General features: G+C 41.1%; 1 protein-coding gene across 1 annotated transcript in view; it reads right to left on the bottom strand.

The window, feature by feature from the left end:
- The window catches only part of LOC122551900 (protein unc-80 homolog), a 284,010-nt gene that overhangs the window by 116,436 nt on the left and 149,490 nt on the right, over window positions 1-18,084 (bottom strand). Inside the window, exons 24-29 of the mRNA XM_043694468.1 lie at window positions 17,311-17,523; window positions 11,527-11,662; window positions 7,784-7,917; window positions 7,368-7,533; window positions 4,387-4,590; window positions 4,188-4,285 (exon numbers count right to left, since the gene is read on the bottom strand). Coding sequence (XP_043550403.1) covers window positions 4,188-4,285; window positions 4,387-4,590; window positions 7,368-7,533; window positions 7,784-7,917; window positions 11,527-11,662; window positions 17,311-17,523 — 951 coding nt within the window. The remainder of the gene's footprint in view (window positions 1-4,187; window positions 4,286-4,386; window positions 4,591-7,367; window positions 7,534-7,783; window positions 7,918-11,526; window positions 11,663-17,310; window positions 17,524-18,084) is intronic.

The following is an 18,084-nucleotide window of genomic DNA, read 5'->3' as shown; positions in this document are numbered from 1 at the left end:
TCAATGCTCCCTAGTTCTGGACTCCCCAACCCCAGGGAAAAGACTTTTCCTATTTACCCTATCCATGCCGCTCATAATTTTATAATCCCCTATAAGGTCACCTCTCAGTCTCTGATGCACTAGGGAAAACAGCCCCAGCTTGTTCAGCCTCTCCTTATAGCTCAAATCCTCCAACCCTGGTAACATCCTTGTAAATCTTTTCTGAACCCTTTCAAGTTTCACAACATCTTTCCAATAGGAAGGCGATCAGAATTGTATGCAGTATTCCAACAGTGGCCTAACCAACGTACTGTACAGCTGCAACATGACCTCCCAACTCCTGTACTCAATACTCTGACCAATAAAAGAAAGCATACCAAACTCCTTCTTTACTATCCTATCTACCTGTGACTCCTTTGGTGTCATCTGCAAACTTACTAACTGTACCTCTTATGCTTGCATCTAAATCATTTATGTAAATGACAAAAAGTAGGGTACCCAGCACTGAGCCTTGTGGCACTCCACTGGTCACAGGCCTCCAGTCTGAAAAACAACCCTCCACCACCACCCTCTATCCTCTACCTTTGAGCCAGTTCTGTATCCAAATGGCTAGTTCTCCTTGTATTCTGTGAGCTCTAACCTTGCTAATCAGTCTCCCATGGGGAACCTTGTCGAATGCCTTACTGAAGTCCATATAAATCACATCTACTGCTCTGCTCTCTTTGTTACTTCTTCAAAAAACTCAATCAAGCTTGTGAGACATTATTTTCCATGCAAAAAGCCATATTGGCTATCCCTAATCAGTCCTTGCCTTTCCAAACATATGTGCACGAAGTCACAAAAGCCACAAAACAGCTTTCTTTGGGTAAGCTGATATAAACTGATGATATCCCAACTGAAAGTTTCATATTCAAGGGACTGTCATGGTTAAGAAACTCACTAGGTCCCCTCTGCCTTATTTAGAACCAGTGTGCTGTGTCCTGACACCTCAAGAATGCATGTATTTTACAAAAAGAAACGACGCAAACCCCTACCTGGCAATCAATGTGGAATATCACTTCTAATCGATACCAGGATCTTGCAAGGATCATGAGGTTGTCACTCACCTCATTGAGGTTCAGGATATACAGAGTCAATGCTGCTTCTGTTGATTTGGGGAAGAATATACATAATCTTTACAGCAACTCAAATTCAGGCAAAGTCTTGTGAACAGAACAAAGATTTCCATATTTTGTGTGCTGACCGAGTCAAGGCTTTGAACACAGTAAATTGGAAAGGCTTGTTTAAGGTTCTGTATAAATATAGTTGCTCTGAATAGACGATCAATGTAATTCACTCATTTCATTGTGACATGGTGATCAGTATGATGAAACTGATTTGTTATTTGATGCCAAACAGCACCAAATGTATATGTATTTGCTCTGATTACTGTATACTTTCCAGCCATGCCCTAACATACATTTAATGTTCTTGACATAAGAGTGTACATTCATTTCAGGACAGATGGTAGCTCGACTTGCAAAGGCTCAAGGCTTGCACAAAGATTATAGAGCAGCTACTGAATAAACTCTTGATCATGAATGATTCTACTTCACCTAATCTGGAAGTCATTCAGCCTCTTTTGATCACTTTACTGTAGCCTCTGAATACTTTGGCTTGTCAATAAATTTGAAAGAGACAGTGATCTTATGTCACCCTGCCTCATGCCCAATGGCACCATAGTTACTATCAGCAACACACATTTCTGTCAGGACAGAGGTCTTGTTACCTTGGGGATATCAACTCCAACAACACTATGACAAAATCAACCACTGCCTGGTGAAAGCAAGCTCAGCCTCAAGTAATTTCAGCCCCACTGTCAGACTCTGGAAAGAGCATGGAGTTTGTCTCATAAATTCAACCAAGCCGTGGGAAATCATTCGTTTTGCAAGTGTTACTTGTTCAACACACACTGGCATCACATAAGCAGAAGCAGTGCAATTTAACTTTGTGAAATATATTTATAAGATCAGATGATGTGGTAAAACTCTCATGCTTGCTAAGTGCTGCTTACACTGCATTGGGGGCAGGCTTACCACAACACAGCATCACTGTGTAGGTCATGTAGTTCACATGCAGGATTCTCACATAGTTAAAAGACGGTGCTCTACAGCCAGCAGTGTAAGGGAGCTCACTGTGCAGAACCTCCCAAGCTTAGATTATAAAGCAATCGGAAAATATTGGAACTTGCAAGTTGACCGGGTGAAAAAAACCACCTTGGTCAAGCCCAAATAGAGATTTCTCTATCTTCAAGCAGAGAACAGTCAAGTGGCAACAGAGCAGGTAAGGACAGCACAAAATCAATGCCTCCAAATGTAACATCAAATGCAACATTTACAACTGGGTGTGCACTTAAAACTTTGTCGAACATTATAAATGCGAGTGCGGTGCTGGAAAAACACAGCAGATCAGGCAGCATCTGAGGACCTCTTTAGGAGATTCAACATTTCAGGTAGCACCCTCCCCCAAGGACATGCAAGTCCTGGGCCTCCTCCACCGCTAAATCAAAGCCACCTGACAACTGGAGGAAGAACACCTCGTCTTCCGCCTTGGGTCTGTTCAACCACACAGCATCAACATCAACTTCACTAGTTTCCAAATCTCCTCTCACCTCACTTCATCCCAGATCCAATCCTCCAACTCGGCACCCCCCCTCTTGACCTGTCCTACCTGTCTTCTTTTTTCCCACCTATCCAGTCCACCCACCCGTCTGACCAATCACAATCACTCCTCACCTGCATCCACTTATTGTCTATCCAAACCTACCCCACTCTCCTATTTATCTCTCAGCCCCCTTCTCCCTCCACATTCCTGATGAAGGGCCATGACCCAAAATGTCGACTCTCCTGCTCCTCAGATGCTGCCTGACCTGTTGTGCTTTTCCAGCGCCATCCTTTTCAACTCTGACCTCCAGCACCTGCAGTCCTCACTTTCTCCTGTAAACCAATCTTGTTAATACTCATGTATTGAATTGACAGAAAAATTCATTAATCTCAGTAAGAACAAGAAAAAGGCATGCAATTAATTTAGATTATAATATTGCTCAGTCATCACTCCTCTAACCTGATTCTAGATTCTGAGTTGTTTCGTCATTCACCTCACAAATAAATTACAAACTTTATTACATTCTATATTTCTCACTCTTGTTCAGTTGCATTCCAATCGCATTTCTAAATTATGACTATCAGGAACATTCATGCTATCCAAACGAAGTACATATATTTGCTTATCTCATTGCTGAATGTGAAATCTTAGCCAGAATCTTTCCCAGAATTGTGTGTTTGTATCTGTATAATCAGGACTCTGCTGCTGCCAGAGTACCGACAGAACTCTCATCAAGGTATTAATGACATTTCCACAAAGATAAATGAACCCTACTCTCTTCAATCTTTGATATACTTGGTAACACGATCATCCTCCAACACCACTCCCACTGTCCATTTGTGTGGCGCTACGTTATCCTGGATTCATTCATATTAAACTGCAGTGAGAAAAAACTGTGCAATGGTTTTCCCTTCTGGCTCGTGCACAATTTCCTCTGGTGCCCTCTCCTTTCTCATCTATATGCTGCTCCTAAGAGGCGTCAACCCAAGGCAAATTAGTTTCCACGGACACGGACATCCACTTGACACTCAGCACAACTTTAGCACCACTAGGGTCTCTCAACTTCTCGATTATCTCCAAATTGTGAGACTATTTGTCAGACATTCAGCAAGAGATGACCAGAAGTTTTTTCCATTTAAACCATGGGAACACTAAGACCATCCTTATCAGACCCCTCTAAAATCCTGCACCTTAACTACTGATACCGACCCGTTTCCTGATCCAAAGCTGAAATAGGCTCCTGGTCTTCTGCACAAATATTTCTTATGAAGTGTCATATTTTGTTTTATAACATCTCTGTAAAGCCCTTTGGAATATTTAAGTGCATTCAAAGCACTGTATATACACAAATTGTTGCTTTTGTTGTAGAAAGCAATAGCCATAATGTATACTCAGTGGAGCGTCAGTGCAAGCAAAACAAATAATAATTCAAACATATGAGTTAGCTATTAATGCATCGCTCCTTCTTTTCACATTACTGTGATTCTTGGCTCAGTACAAGTGATGAACTTCAAGCTTGACACTCCTGAAATAGATGAAAGTAAATGAAAATCCTTTAAACATACTGGCAACCATGTCATGTTTCTATGGTAATTTTCTTCTGTTCCAACTGTGCTCAGTCCTTCTGGTTCAATACTAGGTTCACTTGTACTCCAGGGGCTGCCTGTCAAAACAGGGAGAAAAATCAAAGTACAGTACAATCTTTTTACACTAAATATAACCAGCATTTAACTGCTCAAAGATAGACATATCTTGAGAAAATACCAATGTCAGTAACTGTGTCATGGCTTTGAGATAATAGAACTTCTTCATTTTCAGACTCAGAGTCCTGCCGTGAAAGCTTTGTGCTCTTCAAGCTTCCAGCTCGGCGTATGCTTGATAAGGAACCACCCTTCTTTACTCGAAAACTTCGTGCCCCCTTTATCTGAAGTAGACGTGAGCCTCCTGGTCTTACTTTTCTGCTTGCTCCTAAGATAATGATACAACATATTGCAAATTGCAGTGCTACTGACACCATGTCTCACACAAAATGCAGGCAAACCATCAATTATTTACCAGTTTTGATAAGTGAATGAGAATGATCGGACTACACAACTGATTGGAGTGCGAAGTTATTTTGTCAGAAATTTTCTAAACTCTGCGTTAAAAACAAAAGGGACTTCAAATTCTACCACCATATCTCATTTGAAGAAGAAGCCATATTTAATACCATTCAAAATAAAATCAACCATTCAAATAACTCTGTTAATATGGTATTACATTTACTTAAATAAAGGTTTATATAAAAAGGGTCTCTTTAAATTCACTTCACATTCTATAATTGACCAGGAAGTATAAGAGTGCTCTATATTTTTCCCTTTTTACTGAGAGAACAAAATTAATGTAAAAAGACAATAGCTAAACACTTCTATTTGTGTTAGAGAAAGCACAATCAGCATATTTACAGAAAATTCTTTTGCTGAACCAACATTTAGATGATACAATTAAAACAGACAATTATCCCAAGGTGATGAACCAAAGCATAAACAGACAAAAATATCAACTAAGTTAAAGGCAGAAGAGTAAGTCGGACTAAAGATTTTGGACCACAGGTGCTTTTTAATGGAGCAGGTGAGAATGTTGTTTAAAGGCAGATTAGCAGAATGTAAAAAATGGTTTTAAAAGGGGAATGATATACACAGCATCAACTTCCTGCTTCAGATATGCAAATCGCTTTGCAAAAGATTAGAACAGTGACACAGTTGGCATGAATCCAAACTTTGCCTTGTGTGGGAAGCATACCTGTATTTGATTTCACAGATGTGCCAAACTAATCCCTCTCTCAGTTGGTCCTAAGGAGAGCCCACTGTCAGGCAATGGGTTTTCACACAGTTTCAAAATTCAATGTGGAACTTTCTTGCTTTGCTCCAAGTTTTCAAAATGTTTTCAATGGCTTCCATTTGCAAGTTCAACATTATTTTGTCCATTATCAGTACCTTACTGGACGTTTAAAGCATTTGGATGGATGCAGTTTAACTGAACTAACTATTATGTTGAGATAAGTAATTTAATTATTTTGATTACATGAAACTATACAAACATCAGAAATGAAAAATAATAAGTCTTGTCCTAGTTGCAGGTCGCTGTGAGAAATTTGTATGACTTTATGGGACTTGTATGGGACAGCACAGTGGCTCAGTGGTTAGCACTGTTGCCTCACAGCACCATGGACCCAGGTTTGATTCCAGCCCCAGGTAACTGTCTGTGTGGAGTTTGCACATTCTTTCTGTGTGTGTGTGAGTTTCCTCTCTCAATCCAAAGATGTGCAGGGCAGGTGAATTGGCCATGCTAAATTTCCCACAGTGTTAGGTGTGTTAGTCAGGTGTATATGTGGCGGAATGGGTCTGGGTGTGTTACTCTTCAGAGGGTCGGTGTGGACTTGTTGGGCTGAACGGCCTGTTTCCATTCTGTAGGGAATCTAATCTAAACTTTACACACCATCATATGTTGCCTGAAGTTTATTTTTAATTCACTCACGGGATGAGGGCATCGCTTGCTAGGGCCAGCATTTATTGCCCATGCCTAATTGCCCAGAGGGTGATTAAGAGTCAACCACATTGCTGTGGGTCTGGAGTCACATGTAGGCCAGACCAGGTAAGGATGGCAGTTTCCTTCCCTAAGGGCATGAGTGAACCAGATGGGTGGATATTAAGTAAATATTATGAACAGTGTTTTCTAAACATTTTGGAAAAAATACATGGTCTTAACTTATCACTGTTTCCCCTGATGTTAATAAATTCATCTTGCTACATTTGAGTGCTTGCCAGTTGCATTGATCTTTATGTGAATTCTGGAGCTCCTTTCTTGCTTCTCTTGAAATATATGTATCTTTTGCAGTTGATGTGCATCGAATTTACCAACTCCACTCCATATCTAGAAGGTACCTCTCTGAAGTAGAAATTTAAATCAGTGTAGCCCAAAATCAGACTTTTTATTTGTGCTATTTCAATATTTTCAGCAATTTATACTCTATGCAATAGGATTGTCTTGGTCTCCTATTCAATTCTATTCCTGCTTCTAATACCGGCATGTGGCATCCATCAACTAAAATATTAAGGGGAGACTATGTAATGTTTGATTGAGTGTTTTATCTTGCCACTGGCGGTAAATTGAGCTACTGCGTTTTGAAAACTGTAGCAATTCCCAAGTAGCAGTAACTGAAGAATTAGGACTGGGCAAGTGCCTCAAGTGTCTTATTCACCTTGTTAATTTGTAAGGTTTGTCAGAATCCTGAAGAAGGGCTTATGCCCGAAACGTCGATTCTCCTGCTCCTTGGATGCTGCCTGACCTGCTGCGCTTTTCCAGCAACACATTTTTCAGCAAAGTTAAAAATCACACAACCCCAGGCTATGGTCCAACAGGTTTATTTGGAAGTACAAGCTTTCGGAGCGCTGCGTCTTCATCACTAGCTACCTGACGAAGGAGCGGCACTCCGAAAGCTAGTGCTTCCAAATAAACCTGTTGGACTATAACCTGGTGCGGTGGACTTTGTCCACCCGAATCCATCAGCAGCACCTCCACAGCATTTGTAAGGTAGACAGTTTTAGTGGAAAGTTAAAGTAACTACAATTGCTGATGCCTTCATGAAGAGCAAGAACTTGCTTATAATTAGATCTTAATAAGACAATACTTATAATTAGGTTGTAGTTATTCTTTATTGAATCTACCATTTCTAAATCACTTGGTAAAAAACCTTCCTTTCTGACCTTTTTTCTCTTCACAGGCTGTATCCGATTTGAGGGTATGACTGCTGCTATGTGGCGAATCCTTTGAATCTTGATCATCATCAATAATTCCAGCAAAACTGATTTTCCGTTCATATCTGTGCCGATCTAGTTCAGGATCCAGATGGAGTCGGCAGCTTTCCAAATCCTGTTGTATGGACATAGACACAATTGAGATAAACATGGAAAGCACGATTTCTAATCGGCAGAACTGAGTGGAAGGTTCTCATGTTTTTGAAATGTAGTGTTTATTTTTATTGTGATTTAAGTAGAAACTACACGACATTGTGTTTGTTTTCCTGGCTTCTGGACTTTATTTTAAAGTAGGGTGGTTTGGTCATATTTTCTTTGGCATGGTGCTTTTCTGACAATACTAAACAGATATTAAAAGTACTCACAACAAGAGGCTCCGTACGTGGTCGAGGCAAACAGGGAAAGGTTTCCCGAAGGAATGTTGTTATCTCTAGAAGAAGTTGGCATGCCGCCATCTTTAATGCAAATGGACAGCCACATTTGGTGGGGTTAACAGTATCTGTCAAAACATTGAAATGATGAGAGGTCAGGAAATATTGGTTTGGAACAAAGTTGTTTAAGAGGGTTCTAATTACCACAGAATCAGTGAATGTGTTTTCACTTCCCTATCAGATATAGCATTTCAAATCCATATACTGAATGTCATAAAATTGTTTCTTATTAGCAAGTTTGGAGAAAATTTGGAGCTCAGGTTGAGGTTCTGGAAGTAGGTTTGCTCGCTGAGCTGGAAAGTTCATTTTCAGGCATTTCGTACTTCTAAAAGAAACTAAATAAGATAGGCATTTATAAAAGCAAGAGGCCAAATAGCTTTTTATATTCATAATTTAAAAATCCAGCAGACCACCTATTTGAGCTAGAGGTTTCAGTCCAAATTATGCCTTTTGAAGAGTTTAACTGAAACAAGACATTGCCACAAAGCGAGTTTTGTGACATTGTGGATGTAGTGAAGAGTACCTGTGCACAGGTTATTTGTAAGAAAATGCAGCAATGGGTGCATTTCTGTTAGGTGCTGTGATGACAATGTGCTAATGAACATGTAAGAGTTGACCCTTAGGTTTCATCTGGAGGTTCACAGATGTTACCTAGTACGGTGATGAAACATCTGAAAACAAACCTTCCAACTCACCAAGTAAACCTACATCCATTGTTCCTTGAAAGTGGAGTCATTAGGTAGATAGGATTGTGAAGGTGGTGTTTGGTATGCTTTCCTTTATTGGTCAGAGCATTGAGTATAGCAATTGGGAGGTCATGTTGCAGCTGTACAGGACATTAGTTAGGCCACTGTTGGAATATTGCATGCAGTTCTGGTCTCCTTTCTTTTGGTAGGATGTTGTGAAACTTGAAAGGGTTCAGAAAAGGTTTACAAGGATGTTGCCAGGGTTGGAGGATTTGAGCTATATGGAGAAATGAATAGACTGGTACAATTACAGCATTTAAAAGGCATCTGGGTGGGTATATGAATAGAAAAGATTTACAGGAATATGGGCCAAGTGCTAGCAAATGGACTACATTAGGTTAGGATATCTGGTCGGCATGGTGGTGTTAGACCGAAGGGTCTGTTTCCGTGCTGGATATTTCTATGACTCGAAGTAACTTCTCATTAAAGCACAGAGTGCCTAAAAGCAGATTTCCCTTATGTCAGGTCTGTCAAATGACAATTGTGTTTCATAGTACAACTCAGTAATTGTAAGCAATGAGTTTCAGAGCCAAGTTGAGCAGCCTGATCCCAAGAAAGAACAGAACAGTCTAGAAAATTTGCCCATGCCCAGAATCCTCTGCGCCAAACTCCAAAAATACTCATCAGTGAGCATAAGAATCATGGCACTCGATTAACCACTGTCATTTGAAAATATTGCAGGCAGTAAGTGTCGCATTCTCATTTCCATGATAGTTGGCTGTACTCTCAGGATGGGTCAAATTCATGTGAGGTGAGCATTAACTGAAGGTCATCACCAGTTCTAAAGCCAGCATATGAAAAGGGAGGAACACTCTTGCTCCTGACGATCATTAAACTGATTGGAAAACACTGGTAGTGCATGAACAATTGGAGTAATACTGCAAAAGGTCCTTGTTCCTCTGAGGAATTGATGGATACCTCAAGCAAGCGATTGAAGAAAATAGATATATACTCTGTTTCCAGGGGCCAAGACTCTAGAAGACGATTGAAAGTTCATAGGAGCAGATAATGCCTGAACTATGGCCTTAGGAGCTGAAGGCAGTGTTGGGAGAAGTTCAACTAACTGAACTAAGTGGCTAAGGTCAGTGAACTCCTCCCTAATTTGTATAGCCCACCAGCACCAACATCATATAGTGCTCAATGTCTCATGCCATCACCACTGACAATTTTTTATTTAAGCAATATAGATTCGTATCTAACTTTCATGCACTGTATTTGAACTTCACATACTGCTGCAATCCTCACCCCCACATTTCTCAGCTTTCATTTACACCTAAATATTCAGCGATGATACCCAACACACTCACTAATATACTTCATGCTCTTTTGCTGGATGAAATGGTTCATTTTAGAAGGTCACAATACTAAAATAACAGCAGAGACCCTCACCTACACCCATTGAAGTGCACAGTGCTGTACAGTATTAGCATGGACATCAGAGAGACTATACCACTTAATATGTGTTATTTTCCTGCCTTATGCACCTTCTGCAACCCATTTCACGTTCACTCCAGAACCTAGTATGTGATGTTGCCCATCAGCCTGCCAGTCCAGATCGCTGATGCCCATGTCAGGGTATAGCCTGAGGCTGGGCCCTTGAGTCCCAGAGCTGCTGAAGGATGCCATCTGCAGTGTCCCCGGGGAATGTGAGAAGCTGATCTGGCTTGCTGCCATGGATTAGTATTGTGCAGAAACTCTAGGTGAGGTAAAGGGATCCACAAAGCAAGCACAAGGGTGAACAGTTGAGTATTTTATGTAATACAGTTGTGTTATTGAATACATTTAATACAGAGCATTAGCTCTGTGGTGTCTGTTATCTCAGGACTTTGGCAATTACAAAGCGATGGTAAGGTGTAGGTGTGGAAAATCAGTGACCTGGTAACTTTCATGGAAATGACTTCGGTGTTAATGGACAGCCTGTCTAAAAAGATCATTGGCTGGATGCCTCCTCCCTTCATCCACTTTTTCCTCCTCCTCCTCCTCTTCCTCCTGAGGTGATTGCCAAACATCTGGTGATGAGGGCCGCACTCTCACCAAGGCCAGCTTGTGGAGGGTGCAGGAGGTGACCAAGAATTGAGAGATAAATTTCAGCAAGGTCTGGTGGGATCCGGGGATGCCAAGAGGGGTCTAGATGCAACATCTTTGCCTTCCAAATGTCCATTCTATTGACTTGTTTCACTGAACCAGTATAGGAGGCTGAGGACAGAAGGATCAGAGTGGGAGAATTCAGATAAGAGTCAAATGGAATGCAGGAACAACACTTGACTTGCAACTAGGGACTTTACAGACTTATGGAATCACCAACACTGAATTCAACCAGTGCAGATCATAACTTCTGAGCCGATTACATTTATTTTGGATAGAAGCTGTTGAAGATATTCTGCTTTTCCTATTTATACATATTCTGGTCCCAGCTTTTGTTTCTTTACTTGTCCATTCCCAACCCTCTTGCCTTGTATGATCACCCCTCTTGTCATTCAGTTCTTCCTGCGTACCACGTAAAATAGTCCTTCCCTTTTGATCTCCCACCACCATTCCACACTGCCCCCCCTTGACTCTGCCCTGCTTTTGTACTTGCTTAAAAACTGTCCAATCTATAGCTTTTCCAGCTCTGATGATAGGTTATCAATCTGAAACAATTACAGGAGGTTCTGATATAACTCAATAGTTCTGATCTCACACTATACAAACATTGTGCAAGAGCAGCACCATTTAAATTAATCATATTATAGCCAGTACAGGTGAGGAAAGTTTGAGTTCTACAAATAATGGTCTAAATTCTTCAACTGCATTAAAGGCAATTTACGTTGAAGAAACAAACATTACTGCGACTGTAATTCTTTTCCTCTTTGCAGAGATGTTGCCTGTTTGCTTCCATTTCAGATTTCCAGCAATTTTGCTACTGTCAAAAAAAAAAGAACTCAGACATACTGTCGTCAAGGTAGTCTTCTTCTTCATCTTCTTTCCTCAATCTTCGTTTAGTCTCATCATCATAAATGAAACTCAGTATGTTTGCTGGGCTTTCACTCTCTGTATGGCACAGTTCATTCAGCCTGTTCCCAATAGCCTGTCACGAATCAAGAACCAAAAGCTTCAGAAGAGCAATTTAAAAGCAGTAAACATAATACAGAAACTGATTTCTGTTTGAGTAGCAACATACTGTGGTACACAGTCAGATTATAAGCATTGTTAACTATTCACTTCACTGTTTATCCTCTCCCTGTCTGTGTAGTATCATGCACAATATTATCCACACAGTACAGGTAGTTCTCCTATAATGCAGTAGTTGCGTCCCCGTGCAACACCGTGTTATAGAAAATCGCACAATATAAATAATGGGGGCCTATGGGGAAAATAGGGTTAGGAGCAAATCACCAAAAATATCAGTAAAAATCGAAACAAAAATAGTAGTTAGTCTAACACTAATGATAGCACAATCTAGATAAATCATACATTTTAATGAAATAATGCAGTAAATTTAACACTTTAACACTAAAATCACTGACCGCAGCACTGTACCTTTGATAAGACCCTTCAACAGAAAGCGTGCAAGCTGACTGACCGCGTGATGCCAACACTGAAGTCCAGTCCTCCTCAAGATTCTCCCCGAGTTTGAAGTAAAATTCCTTCTAAATGTAAACTACAATTCCCAGTTTCAAGCTAAGTTTCAAGGCTTGTAGAGCTGACTACATTCCTGTTTTAGCTGAACACACTGAATTTGCAATTTGCAGACAGAGGATCCCGAGGCTAGGGTTTGCTCTTCTGCTCACGCCGGAGATGGACTCACCTAACAGCGGATGGGGGTTTGCTTTATAAAAAAAAAGTTCGCAATTCACTAATTGCGTTACAGCCAAATCATGTTTAATAAACATGCATTGTAGGAGAACCACCTGAGAAAGGTAAAGTTGCTATAGTCTCAGAGGACCACACGTCTGTTCTCTCTGTGAGAGAGTGAGAGAGAGAAAGAGAGAGAGACAACTGCCAGTGGTTCAACCAGAGATCACTACATGTTGGGTCAGGGGCGAAGGGCGAGGTAGAGAAGGTTGGACCTGTAAGGTGGATCCACACAGTAGGATCCTGTCTTCACCTGGGAGATACTGCGTGAAATGAGGAAAAACTGAATGACACAATTCAATGGGAAGTGGAAAAACAGAATCTGCACATCCAGAAACTAGGGGCATGTAATCTCTGATCTTCTAGTGATTCATTTTCATTCACAAAGTGTTCACCCAATGAGTTGATGTTACCATCTACTGCTACCTTGGACAAGGTTGTAGTTTTAGTCAGGTATTTTATTGTAACACCATCTTCATCCTTGAGGTCTGAACAGAACAACTACAATCTATTACATTTAAGGAACATGGAAAATTATTAAACATTTTATTAATGGGCACCTGTGGGACCAGGAATGTACCAGTTGATCAAATATTCTGGATATTCAAGAGGTAGACAGAACGTCAGTAAACCCTGATCAAGCAAAGTTTCAAGACATCGATATCCCTCAAAAAATCTATGTAAAACATCAACACATCTGCTAAAGTCATTGTAAAAACACACAATAAGTAATAAAAACATAATTCAGGGGATTTTTGCATCACTGTTAATCCTTATTTATAGCATAACTAATCAGACGTCGCAGTAGATTATAGTATTTGAGAGATACAAAGGTATGCAGAAAGTGAGGACTGCAGATGCTGGAGACCAGAGTCACAAATGTGGTGCTGGAAAAACACAGTCGGTCAGGCAGCATCCAAGAAGCAGGGGAGTCGATGTTTCGAGCAGAAGCCCCTCATCAGGAATGTGACATTCCAGATGAAGAGCTTATGCTCGAAATGTTGACTCTCCTGCTGTTTGGATGCTTCCTGACCAGCTTGTACTTTTCTAGATACAAAAGATGCCGGTTTATCAAGAAAGCTTATCGATAAGGTGCCAGTGAAAACAAAGTTTGCTGTAGTACCATAAAATCCCTTCAGGAATGGTCATTAAGACAAAGCAACATGTTGGAGAACATAGGATCATCTTAAAATGTTAATTGCACACCCTCCCTTTTGGAAAAGCTTTTCTATTTAGTGTGTATTGGCTTAGTTAGTAAAGGCTGTTATAGTGATTTCACGGAGAACAAAATGTTTAAAGATGTGTTTGTACTAGCATCGTAGTACATGGGATGGCATTTCTGTATATAGTATGTGGGGTTTCATTTCCATTCAAAGCTTGGACAAGGGCATCCCTCTGGAAATTACTGAAGGTAATTTCATACCATGAAAAAGAAATTCCTCTTTAACATTGGTTTCAAAGAGATGGATTGCAATTGTATAACTTTAGTTACATTAAATGGCATAACATCCCCTTTGTTTGACTGTGTTGAAGATATAGATGTCTGCTTTTCCATTGCTTTTTGGAGTGGTCTTGCAAACTCTGAAAATTACATGCCACCCGTCGCCCCTCCACTGGGTGAACATGAGGACTGCAGGTGCTGGAGATCAGAGTTGAGAGTGTGATACTGGAAAAGCACAGCAGGTCGGGCAGCCTCTGAGGTGCAGAAGAATCAACGTTTCGAGCATAAGTCCTTCATCAGGAATGAAGAATGCCTGAAACGTTGATTCTCCTGCTCCTTGGATGCTGCCTGAACCTGCTGTGCTTTTCCAGCAACACAGTCTTGACCTCCACTGGGTCCCAATTAAGCAGCACCTTGGTTTAAAAATTCTTATCATTAGTTTAGAACTCTTCCTTGACCTTACCTCTCCTGCAGCTCCACAAACTCTGAGCTTGGTGTTCCTCCAGGTCTACATTTTAGAACTCTCAATAGCAATTGTTCCAACAGTAGTGACTGTGTCTACAGTTCCCAAGACCTTAAGGTCTGGAATTCAAATTTTCACATCTCTGCCTTGTTTCAAGATATCTTGTATAAACCTATATTTTTCTGACCAAGCTTTTTGCTCATCTGTCTTAATATCGCTTTAGGTGATATGGTGTCAAATTTTGCCTTATAATGTACCTGCGATTTGCCATGTTGCGTTTTGTTGCATTTAGGACAATATAGAAATACAATATTGCTCTTGAAATGGCAAACCATTACATTCAAGACATAGGTTAATGAATAAAAGATAGGAATGCGTAATGTTGTGACTACAGAATCTTCAGGAATATCTTCCCATCTAACCTTGGAGCAGCATGAAGGAAGGTACACAAGTCTAAGAATCCAAGAAGAGAGGAGCAGGGAGGATGAATGTGGAAACCTTTGCACGAGCGCATGCTGTGTTCTGTGATTTAAAGGCCTTCAAAACGTGGACAGCCACGAAGGGAAGATATGCCCACACGGTGGAGATAGAGTGCCAGGTGAATGAGGCGATAGGTTAAGGGAATAGGGTGGCAAATTGGTGTAATGGGTGTAAGGTAGCAGTTGGGTGAAGGGAATTCGGGGCATCAAGTGAAGGTTGGGTAATGGTGGATCTGGTTTGTATTGATGAAGAGGTGACAGGTTGGTGGGGTGGGGGTTGGGGAAGAAGGAGAGAAGTGCGAAGTTGGGTCTGGGTGAGTGAGGAGATCTCAGCTTAGAAGTTGGGGAGGAATTGCACTCACTTACAGGAATGTCAAGGCTTGGAGAGGGTGTGGTTGTGGTGGCAGGGTGGTCTCAGATTCCAACTCATTAGGGGATGTTTTTAAGATTTAACAAGTTGGGCAATTAGTATCGGATAGTTTAACTTTGCAGGCAATTTCTGCAGAGTCAACTGTATCAGGACGTCTGTATTGTACAGATGTGCAACTCAAGACTATCCTGCTGCAATGATTACTGGATTTGAATTTGAATTTGAATTGAATTGAATTTATTGTCACGTGTACCGAGGCACAGTTAAAAGTTTGTCTTAGGAGCAAAACAGGCAGATCACAGAGTTAAAGATTAGATTAGATTAGATTAGATTAGATTAGATTAGATTAGATTACTTACAGTGTGGAAACAGGCCCTTCGGCCCAACAAGTCCACACCAACCCGCCGAAGCGTAACCCATCCATTCCCCTACATTTACCCCTTTTCCTAACACAATGGGCAATTTAGCATGGCCAATTCACCTGACGTGCACATCTTTGGACTGTGGGAGGAAACCGGAGCACCCGGAGGAAACCCACGCAGACACGGGGAGAATGTGCAAACTCCACACAGTCAGTCGCCTGAGTCAGGAATTGAACCCGGGTCTCTGGCGCTGTGAGGCAGCAGTGCTAACCACTGTGCCACCGTGCCGCCCCATAGATAGTAAATAATAGGTAACCAGCAGCAAAAACAAAAACACAGGTACAAGCGAATGTTAAGAGTTTGCGAGTCCATTCAGTATTATAACAACAGTAGGGTAGAAACTGTTACGAAACCAGCTGGTGCATGTGTTCGGGCTTCTGTACCTTCTCCCCGATGGTAGAGGTTGTAGAAAAACATTGGGATGGAACTTTAAGAATGCTGGCGGCCTTTCCTTGACAGCGGACCTGGTAGATGGAATCTATAGATGGGAGGTTGACCTTTGTGATTGTCCGGGCTGAGATCACCATTCTCTGTAACCGTCTCTGATCTTGAATGGTACAGTTGCCATCCCAGCTAGTGGTACATCCAGACAGAATGCTCTTGATGGCACACCTATAAAAGTTGACAAGGGTATTCGCCATTATGCCAAATTTCCTCAGCTGCCTGAGGAAGAAGAGACGTTGTTGGGCCTTTGTAACCAGTGCATCCAAATGAAGAGTCCAAGAAAGCTTGCTGTGGATGACCACTCCGAGGAGCTTGACACTCTCCACTCATTCCACCTCTGTGCTGTTAATGTGTAGGAGGGCATGAGTAACATTACCTTCCTACTGGGGGATCTGGGCCTTAGAGTATAGCATTAGGAAGGGTGAGATAGTCCTTGAGAGAGCACCTACCAGAATAACTCTCGCAATGAGTGACATCACTTACAAGGTTAGGTTAGAGAAACTGCTGCTCTCCTTAGAGCAAAAGAGAATGAGGGCAGATCAAATAGAAGTGTAGAATATTACAGCAGGTTTAGTTAAAGGAAAAGTTGCTCCCATTAGTTGTTGATACAAAACAAGGGATCAGACATTTACAATTTGGGGTAAGAAATACAGAGAGAGACATAAGGAAGAGCTTTTTTTGATGCAGCGAGTGATAATAACATGGAACTTACTGCCTATGTGAACAGTGGAAGTGGAAATATTTGGAAGGAAGTTGTATAGAGCTTGACAGAAATGAACTTGCTTGTTATGGAGATAGTTCAAGCATTAACACTAACAGGATCAGTCAATCGAGAGTTGGTATTGACTCCAAATAGCCTCCTATGCTGCCATAATAACTTCTCAACCCTATTTAAATATATTGCATGTTTATCTTAAAATAAATTAATTGTATTTTCAATTTATTTACCAGTGCAAATAATCTATGCGTACTCTGTCTTGGTTTGGTTTAGGTCCCTCCCTTAAATTCTAATATTAAGCTTTGCAGCAGCAGACAATAGAGGATTAGTTGCTTATAACTCAAAATCTCTCCTTCTGTGGTTTTTTTCCCTGTTAGATTTGCACGGACTGTTCTTTTGGTATCATGTATTGCTGCAATAAACAAAATTTTAAAACTGCACACATTATTTGAGACTTTTTTTTAGATATGAAGACTATAATACAGACATACATCAACACATATTTAAAAAAAGTTATTTATTACGCTAAATCTTTGTTTCTTACCTCACCCCACTGGCAGAAGAGTTTTGCTGCTTTCCACTGTAATTTCTGATTACGCTTATTTCCAACCACAGGTGATCTTCCTCGGGATAAACCCTTTTTAGCGATATTAACGTGATGTCCCTTCATCCATTCTGGCCAGTTTCCACGATTGCAACGGTGTACAAACCGGGCACACTCCAGGAATAGTGCTGCCCTTGCTACCACGGGTGCTTCCTAGAACATATTTGAGTTTGAGCTTGATTTACTGTTGTCACATGTACCGAGATACAGTGAAAAGTGTTGTCTTGCATGCTACCTGGTTCTACAAAAGTATTTCCAAAAGTGTTCAAAGGAAGATGTACAAGCCAAAAACCTTAATGAAATCAGTAAAATACCTTCAACCCTTCAACTGAATTACTAAGCAGATATTAAGAAAATGTCTGCCATGGCTTGCCATGCCCTATGGGGAAAAGCAATGGTGCTTTGAAAATATGTTTCACTTATTACCTTTTCACTGGCACTTACAAAGAACTCTAGCGGCCAATACAACACTACTGTCAACTTATCAGGTTACATAGCAGAAAGTGAGGACTGCAGTTGCTGGAGACCAGAGTTGAAAAATGTGGTGCTGGAAAAACACAGCAGGCCAGGCAGCATCTGAGGAGCAGGAGAATCGACATTTCGGGCATCAGCCCTTCTTCAGGAATGAGGTTGATGTGCCAAGCGGGCTGAGATAAAAGGTAGGGGGGGGTGGAATTTGGGGGAGGGGCGCTGGGAATATGATAGGTGGAAGGA

The sequence above is a fragment of the Chiloscyllium plagiosum genome, chromosome 7, assembly GCF_004010195.1.
Source record: "Chiloscyllium plagiosum isolate BGI_BamShark_2017 chromosome 7, ASM401019v2, whole genome shotgun sequence".
NCBI lineage: Eukaryota > Metazoa > Chordata > Chondrichthyes > Orectolobiformes > Hemiscylliidae > Chiloscyllium > Chiloscyllium plagiosum.
Note: the sequence above shows the minus strand (reverse complement) of the source record. Positions and strands in the feature narration are given on the sequence as shown.